Below are 9,800 nucleotides of genomic sequence, written 5' to 3'. Positions count from 1 at the left end.
TTATATTGGTTTTGTACAAATATATACATCCTGCAATTTATAGCTATGGTTTGTGCAGTAATGAAATAATGAGATAACCCGCCCGCCCGCATGTGTTACTCTATGAGAAGTTGATGAGAAACAAGTTATCTCATTGTAGTGGCCTTACACCAGGACTCCACAGTCAGTGGACTTAGTGACTGTGGAATCCCATTTGTCTGCTTAATTTTGTTCAGTTGTCCAGCACTTGCAATCTGTGCTGGGGGTGGTAGGAAAGGGCAGTCCATCAAGCCCGGGTTAATAATAAAATAAAATAAAATAAAATAAAATAAAAAGTTGTCTTTGAAGCAAGGTGGTCTAATACAGTACATTTTCATTTTCCGTTTCCGGTTTCCATTTGTAAGGCGTCACCCAAGCCCCACCCTCAATTATTTCGCAACTTTCGCCTTTGTCCATCGAAACGCTAGATAAAACTGAACGGAAGTAGCTAGTTATCCAATTAAGAGCAACTGCATACTGAGTTGCAGAGTACGGACAAGTTCTGCGCGATCTACCGCGAGAGTAGTCAAAATGTTTTCCTTCGTACAGAAAGTGCTGCGCATTCCAGCACTACCCAGATTGAGAGTCGCTTGTTTACTACAGTCACAAGAGATATCTTCGGTGGCCCGCACCGTGTCTGGAATAAACAAAGAAGACAAGTCGATTCTGGTCAACTGGAACAAAGAAAAAGACGTGTGGAGTAAATTTCACTTCAACTGGCTTCGTGACAACTGTCCCTGTCCGAAATGTAAACACCCTGAGTTAAAACAGCGACTACTGGACACCTTAGAAGACGCTACCCCATCTAAGGTAGACGTGGAAGGCAAAGACGCTGTGGAAGTGGAATGGAGGGATGGACATCGTTCACAATACTCTCATGACTGGCTACTTACCAACAGTTATTGTCACAATAATATAAGTGTTATTAAACCACCACCAGCTCCCAAGAGGAAGATAACACTTTGGGATCGTGACACAGTTCCTGATCCTCCACCAGAAGTCAACTACCATGATGTAATGGCGGATGATAAGGGTATGTTAGCTTTATTGCAGAAGGTCTACCAATATGGGTATTGCTTTATACTGGATACTCCACCAACACGAGAGTCAAATATTGCAGTGGGTCAGAGGATTGGTCCTATGCAAAACAGTTACTATGGACAGCAGTGGTACGTGGAGCTTGGGAACTTGAGTGTTGAGTAAGTCAATACTAAACATGTATTTGCATTGCTCATATATGCCTATAATTATATATCACACTTGTGGTTGAGATCAGAAGTGCCACGCTATGTTATATAACTGATATACCACACTTTGTGGCTACGCTTACCATATATGGTGTAACTTCACACATTCCACGAAATCCTTATCTAAACGGTAAACAAGTCTCTAATAACAAGCACCTAAATCAAGAATTATTCACCTAAAACGTCTGATCCATCAAGGATTTCTACTAATTTCGATCTTCAACAGGTGCTGTTTAACTACAAATTGCTATCTATAATCGTTTCATCTACTGGGGTGTAGAGCATAACATGATTAGGTGTGTGAGGTAACTATTTCTACATGTGATCCTGCATTGGTATAAATGCAGTATAACTATATATATATATAGTGTAAGTGAAACTAATCTATGATAGCCCCTTCATGACACTGAATATCATACAGTATAGTGGCTGGTGCTGTACAGTAGGGATTATGGGGCAGGAAAAAACTGGGGACCAAGGACCCTGATATTTATGCACTTCAGGATGTTAATATACAATTCTTTACCTTGTACTAGCTAACTCTGCAAGTATATGTGTAGTATGCATGTCATATTAAGTCATGTCATTTTCTTGATTAGCCACATCACTTATAACAAAGACAAGGTTCTACCTCATACTGACTTGGTACCAGTCTTTGATGCAGCGGGTAAGCATGTGTGTGGTGATAATGAAATTATTACACTAAATGTAGTATATGCCATAAACATTTGAGGGGGAAAACTTTTTTAGTGATATAACATTGAACATATGTGACCAGGCCTGCAGAAATAGGATTTGTGGACAAGCAAAAATCTACCTTATGTTCCAAACTTTCACGGCTCAACTTTTAATGTAATCATGGTATGGCCATGCAATTTTAAACACTGTAATACAAGTTACAGAATGCAAATACACCATTCCAATACTTAAATATGACGTGTTAAGTGGCATGGTGTAGTTTGTGCCACTTTCCCTGTTTTCGCAGGCCCAGTCACATATCTCACAATATTCAGGTTTTAGTAATCTGAAACACCAGGGCTGTATACCGATATGTGGCATATCAGATGTAATTACCCTTAAGGTTACAAGCATTGCAGAGACTAATACCAGATAGTATTAACTAAACAAAGTTATGCTCTCATGTAGACTCTTGAATATGGCAGAAAATTACAGGTGCAGTGAAACCTGTGCAGTTATGGACACCTTATGGCTGCCCAAATCTGTTCTGGTTGTCAAGGTATCCTGATTTTCCAGGTGACTTACATGTTTAGGAATACTTTGGGACCATTTCCAAGTGTCTAGATTACACAGGTGTCCTAATTGTCCTGATTAACAGGTTTTGCTGTAAAATTATTTCAAGCTGAAGTAGTGTAGTTACAAGGTAGCAGCTGAAATAAACTTGACTGTTCCTGTTATACATATGCTAGGTCAGCATAAGCTGATGAATAGTTTACATTGTGAATGTTTGCTAATGGACATGTGGTGAGAAAGCTTTTTTCCAAGAATAAACATTATTTGCTGGTCAGCATTCAATGTAATAGCTCAGGACATCTTGTATTCCAATAAATTTGAGACAGCACATGCTTTTCCAAACAAGAGACTCAGGGTCAGAGAAATAATAGATGGAGGGGGTGAACCAGAAGGGCCAATGGTCCCTCCCATCTCTTCTATGAAGAGTGGAGGGCACTACCTCCTCACCGTTTCCAATACCCAGAAGTTAAAGTTCAGATACTATTGTACCTCTTTAATCATTAGCCAACTGAGGCCATTTGATTATTTGCAGGCCATTTAATCTCTTCTGCAGTTGTGCAACGAATTAAATCGCCAAAGTGAACCAGTTTGCACATGATTGGCTTATTTTACTTGTGCCAATTCATTTGTTGCACCCTTCGAACCATTGATCCAATGCAGCACACTTGTTTATGCACTACTGAAATGCTCAAATGAATTCAGATTCAATCTTGTAGCATTCACATTTCCCTGTGCGGTTATGGCCTTCACATGCTAGTGTGTTTCACACACTAAAGGTATAGTTTATGATTTTGTAATACTTTTTAACCCTTAGCCCCGCGTAATCCAGAAAACTGGATTTGATAAAAACTAAGTACAATACTTTTTGCCAATTTACGCATGTGGTTTCAAACAGGCATATCTCATGAAGTGTTCGTCCAATCTCTTAGAAAAACAGATTTTATGAATTGGCAAAGAGTATGCTACTTAACTGTGCATAAACTTTCAACATAAAATGAAGAACTCACCTGCTATGATGTGCTGAATCATTTCGTGTACTTCGCCTTCATTCGTATCATCATTGTGCTTGTCCAACATTTAATTAATCATGTAATATATCAACTGAATTACCATCACGTGAGGCGCAACATAACGTCAAGAGAAAGATGATAGGACGAAGTACGGCTGAGTTATAACACTTTGCGGTACATCGTTATGTGAAGAAGGAAAATGGAGTGATAATTCTTTTATTCTTTCAAAGCTGGAAGTTTAGCAGGAAGCTCTCAGATGGATGGATGTATGTGACAAAGTATGAGAACTACGGTACTGCATGCCCAAGCGCAATGTCGCACTCGCTCACACACACACAACTTTGCTTGAGTTTTTCACTAATTAAGGGGTGTGGCAACTGTTTTGCTCGCGAGATAGTGTGGTAGTTGTTTCGCTCACGAGAATCAGAAGCAAAACAGTTGCCATGCCCCTTAATTAGTGATTTTTAAAATCTCGAGCAAAGTTGCGCGTGCGACATTGCACTTGGGCAGTACTGTATGTAAACCAAAATTTAATGGTGAGTAAGATGCTGTTTGTTGTTTTAAGAGCTTTAATAGTTTTTGTGTTATGGAACTTTGTTTTAAAAGGCATACATATGAGTTTACTGGACTATGCGTTTTTAGTGCTTGTGTTTTTTAATCAGCTGTAGGTTTAAGGGTTAAATGACAGCCACCCCATAATGACTAGACTCTATGGTGCTGTACACTAAACCCTCGAAAGTGTCTATAAATGAAACAAGCAAACTAAATGTGCTAAGCTCCTTGTGTGTGTAGTATTTAGCAAGTATTGATAATAATCACAATGATAAATCAACGCAACAGCACAACAAGATTACAGCAGCAGCAGAAACAGTTACAACATGTGTCAGCACCATTCTAGAATGTTCTATTTCTAATTAATGTACATTCCTATTACATCATAATAGTTACTATATATACTACAGTTCCTCCCTCCTTAATCGTAAGTTAATCTATCAGGAGGTTGACGAATTCTTGCTGGGAAACAACTTTGACTGGAAGTTGTGTCAGACGGAACACCAGATTCGTCAATTGGGAATGGAAGTTGAAAATCCATTAAATCATCAACTTTTTGTCAGTTCACAACTCTTTAGCAATTGATCAACATGTCGCTTCCAAACCTTGCCATTAACTAACACTTCATAGTTCATTGGACCTAGCCTGGACAGTATGGTCCCTGGAACCCACTTAGGCTCTCCACTGTAATTCTCAGCCAGTACAGGCTAGTTCAATTCAAACTGTCTTTCCTTACTTCTCTTGTCATGGTGGCTCTTCTGATCAGTCTGTTTACTGTCAACGGTGGTAGAAACACTTGGTGTTACCAAGTTAAGTCTGGTGCGAATCTGACGATGAAAAAGTAATTCGGCAGGTGGTTCTCCTGTTGTAGTATTTGGAGTACTACGATACACAATCAGAAACCTGGTGGAAAATGTCTTTCTTAGCTCTACAATTGTATTGTCCGCTGTGGTCATCATCATAAGGATCACTACTGGTCATTTTGAATCGGCATCAACAATGATCAGGTATGACCTACCCATGAATGGGCTGGCAAAGTCCACGTGTAAACGTTGCCATGGCCAAGTCCATGGATATAGAGTTGATGGCGCTGGCTTGTTCCTCAGACTTTGGCAAGGTTCACAATCTCTTCAATCTGTTTGTCTACACTAGGCTAGCATACATGGGTTCTTGCAAGTGATTTCATCTTAACAATTCCAATGTGTCCAGTATGGATTTCTTCCAATACTCTTCCCTGCAGCTTATAAGGAACAATTACCATCATACCCCACATTAAACAACCACATTCTATGGTAATTTCTATCCTTCATCTGTAGAAAGGACACAAGTCTTCATTGAACTTGACCATCCTTGGTGTACAGTAATACTTTCGACAACAAGGAGTCTTTCGCTGTTTCTGAACGTAATTGTTGCAGTGTCACTGGTAAGGTTCCAATTGCTGACTATTGAAAGACTTGCAGAGTCATCATTGGCTGGTGATGAAATATTGTCTAGAGGTAGTCTTGACAGACAATCAGTGTTGGCATGCCTCTTGCATGGTAGGATGAAACACAATATCATAGTTATAGGCTGATAGAATAATAGCCCATCTCTTAAGACGTACCGCTGCAAGTGCAAGTAGACCTGCTTTTCGACTCAGGATGGTGGTGAGAGGCTTATGGTGTCACTAGCAAAAATTTACGACCGTAAATGTATTGACGAAATTTCTTGATACGAAAATTATCGCCAGGGCCTCTTTTTCCACTTGAGCATAGTTTTGTTCGGCTTTCGACAAAGTTCTTGAGCCAAAAGCTATTGGTCTTTCTTCACCTGAGGGCATCACATGAGATATGACTGTGCCTACCACGTAGGGTGATGCGTCACATGCTAACTTCAGTGGTAGTGTTGAGCCATAGTGAACTAGAATTGGTTTGGCAGATAGTTGAGACTTCAGCTTCTGAAATGATGATTCACATGATTTAGACCAAACCCATTTCACATTATGTCATAGTAGCTGGTTGAGAAGATGAGTTGTAGTGGACAAGGATGATAAAAACTTTCCATAATAGTTCACAAGACCTAAGAAAGCTCTTAACTGCTGCTGATTTTTAGGACTGGGAGCATCTGTGATTGCTCGAATCTTATCAGGGGCAGCATGTAACCCTTGAGCATCCACTACACATCCTAGGTACTGCACAGATTCTTTCATTTGGTTTTCTTCAAATGCAATCCCCATTGGTACAAACGCTCAAAAACTTTCTCTAGTGTCGTCACATGTTCAGTGTCATTCTTGCCCGTAATTAACACATCATCCAAATAGCAAGCAATGTTAGGAATGCCTTGTAGGATCTTTTCCATCTGATGTTGGAAGATCGCAGGTGCCAAAGCAATGCCAAATGGCAGACGTTTATCTTGAGACAAATCGAATTTTGAGAATTTCTGTCCACCTGCGGGCATGGTCAATAAGTCTTTTGGCTTTGGAATTGGGTATTTGTCAATCTGTAGAACAGGTTCACCATTACTTTAAAGTCACCACAAAGTCGGACTGTGCCGTCTGGCTTGGGTACTGCTACTACTGGTGTAGCCCAATCACTGTATTTCACACTCTCAATTATACCCATTTGTTGCAGACATGCATGTCAAATCTTTCTCAATGGCTTCACAAAGAGCATAAGGTGTGGCCCTTGCTCTACAAAACTTGGGTGTTGAATCAGGCTCGACAGAAAGCCATGCCTGTACTCCTGTTATTGTACTCATCCTTGAAAAGAGTATGATACTTGTGGAGTAGTCCATCGACAGTTGTGGATTTCTTTTCAGTTAAACTTGATATGCTGCAGCCAGTTATGGCCCAGTAGGGGTGGACCATTCCCTGCAACAACTACCAACTTGCTGCCCTTGGTAACTGACATTTACATTAGCTTCCCCTTCTAATGGCAGAGGCTCACCAGTATAGGTCTTCAATAACAATTTGGACTGTCAAAGTTTCAATTGTGGTAACAGTTCTTGACACATTTCAGATGAGATAACTGAAACTGCAGTGCCTGTATCAAGGGTCATCTTCACTGGTGTTCCATCAATGAGTAATTCGACAATGATTCCACCATCTGACTGCTTTTTAACTGTAAATTCTTCTTCAATCTCTGGTTGTTTGACAAAATTGTTTGTTTTTGGCACTTTGGTTTTAGGATTGTAGGCTGGCACTTTCTTATCATCTTACTTTTGGGATGCCTTACACACTTTTGCAATATGACCTGTATGGTTATTGCATTCTGAAATGGCATTTCTCTTGTGGATGACCTCTATTGCTACATCTGTAACAGGGTTTCCCTGCAGTTTGCAAGTGAATTTCATGGCTTACGGGTACAGTTCCACCAGGCATGCATAGTTCGCTAGACTGTTTTGTGGCTGCCTCCATACCCTGTGCAAATTCAATGGCTTTCTGTAAGGTCAATTCTTTCTCAGCTAAAAGTCTCTTTTGAATCTGTCATTTTGCATCCCACACATTATAGCCTATCTCTCAAGGTTTCATCTAGTTTGTCTGCGAATTCACAGTGTTGTGATAGTTTACACAGCTCAGCAAGATATTGGGCTATTGTTTCCCCTTCCTTCTGGTTTCGTTGGTGAAACTTGAAAAGCTGTGCTATTGTCAGTGGTTTCAGATCCAAGTGATTCTGCATTCAGGTCGTCGTAACTCTTGGTTGCTGGTTTTGCTGGAGCAATGTTCATAAGCCTTCGCTCCCAGAAAGGTTACTAGAACAGACACTTTCTTGTCATCTTGAATCTCATTCGTGACGAAAAAGGATTCTAGTCTTTCTACAGAAATGGTCCAATCTTCTGTGTCAGGGTCGAAAGTGTTCGTGCTGCCAAGTTGTGATGTTGCCATTGTTGTCGCCAGTGTAATATTTAGCAGGTATTGATAATAATCACAATGATAAATCAACACAACAGCACAGCAAGATTACACTAACAGCAAAAATAATTACAACATGTGTCAGCAGTATTCTAGAATGTTTTAATTTCTAATTAATCAGGGCCGTAGCCAGACTTTTATCTGGGTAGGTTTGAAGAAAAGTGAACCTTTTTATATGGCATGCATGATGCAGATTACATTATGAGACATCTGGGAAAATATCTCTACTGCTACTGTAATTCTACTGTCTGTACATGCATGTGTCTAAATAATATATTGAAATGTCACAGTGAATAATAATGGGAAAGATTGAGCATTCTGTCATGATCAACAAGGGCAGCGGAGCAGAACAAAGAGTGTCTTAAACAATGAAATTTATACATTGCATGGAGTTGAAGCATGGATGCTATTCATGGGCTCTGCATGGGGGGACTTGCTCACCAAATTAATTTTAATAGTTTAGACAACTCGATAATGCTTTAAATAGTTACATACAGCTTTTAAAAGAAAATGTAATTGTGATTGTTCTATTAGAGTGGTTGACTGCTCTATTAGAGTATCTCGATCTTGCATTGCAATACAAGCACTGAATGAGCTACTCGGGGCACTTAATTTAGCTTGATATTGCTTCTTATTAGTGGTATTTTGTAAACTTAGCCAATGGACTTTTGCTACTGAGAAGTTGGACTTATATACTAACATTGTGGACCTTTTCTCCAAGAGGTCGGTTCTTCAGAGCCCCCTGAACCCCCCCCCCCCACCCCCTGGCTACGGACTTGTTAATGCACATTACCATTACATCATAATAGTTACTAAATATACTACAGTGTACTCTTAAACTTGTCATGAAGCTAAACATTGAACAATTTTTTTTTTATGAAGAGACCACCAGCAAATCAGAAACTTTCCCCTCAAATGTTTTGCTGTATAATATTGTACAGACCAAAAATTAATGTAATGTTGTTTTTATTCATACAGGCACAAGTCTTATGCATGTGATAGTGTATAAGGATGCCAAAGGAGCTAGAAGTATTTTGGTTGATGGCTTCAAACTGGGCAATCACATGAGACAGCATTTCCCTGAGTATTTTTCTCTGCTAACTAATGTCTCTTTCCGCTACCACCTAACCTTCAGTGACAAAGCCAACTACAAAATGCGTCGATACACTTTTGGTGTCAACAGTGATGGTGATGTAAAAGATATACACATTAACAATTACGATCGTCAGCCACTGGATGAGGAGTCGCTCTACCAAGCTAAGGAGGTGCTATCTTGTGATGCTGATGAGGCAATGGAAAAGATGTATGAAGCTACACGTTGTTTACACCAACTCATGTACAGTGACCAATTTCACAACAAGTTTGACTTGCGCCCCGGTAGAATGTTATTGTTCAATAACAAAAGATTACTACATGCTCGTGAACAGTTAACTTCTGGTTTTCGTGTTCTATGTGGAGTGTTTCACACTGAACAAGAATGGCGCAGCAAACTGGAGAAACTGGAGTGCGACCTTTCTTAACAATGTTGTTTTTACTGCATTGTGTATTTTTGTGTGTGTTGAAATGGCATTATAAATTTTATAATTTTTTCAACATGGTAATTTAGCTAAGCTATACAAGTGTTATGTCATATCATGTACCATCTAGGCAGACCGAGTGTTTCATTAGCTACCCCAAGAAGATCTACATACAGTATGACAAGAGACTGAAAATCTGTAGTCTTCCAAAATAACATCAACATTGTTAATCTTCAAGTTTAGCTGCTGAAAGACAGACTGGACGATAGTTGAAGACTAAGTTTCTAGCACATGCATTTCTTATGAATAGGGTGTC

At 39.6% G+C, this 9,800-nt stretch overlaps 1 protein-coding gene across 1 annotated transcript; it reads left to right on the top strand.

Moving 5' to 3' along the window:
• Positions 1-438: 438 nt before the first annotated feature.
• Positions 439-9,560, top strand: LOC136256359 (uncharacterized). The gene is made up of 3 exons (XM_066049295.1): positions 439-1,217; positions 1,865-1,932; positions 8,946-9,560. Exons 1-3 carry the CDS (start codon positions 550-552, stop codon positions 9,485-9,487), a joined length of 1,278 nt encoding a protein of 425 aa, XP_065905367.1. The 5' UTR covers positions 439-549; the 3' UTR covers positions 9,488-9,560.
• The last annotated feature ends 240 nt before the right edge of the window (positions 9,561-9,800 follow it).

The sequence above is a fragment of the Dysidea avara genome, chromosome 5 (genome assembly GCF_963678975.1).
Source record: "Dysidea avara chromosome 5, odDysAvar1.4, whole genome shotgun sequence".
Classification (NCBI taxonomy): domain Eukaryota; kingdom Metazoa; phylum Porifera; class Demospongiae; order Dictyoceratida; family Dysideidae; genus Dysidea; species Dysidea avara.
The sequence above is the reverse complement of the archived record's forward strand: the minus strand, read 5'-3'. Positions and strand labels throughout refer to the sequence as shown.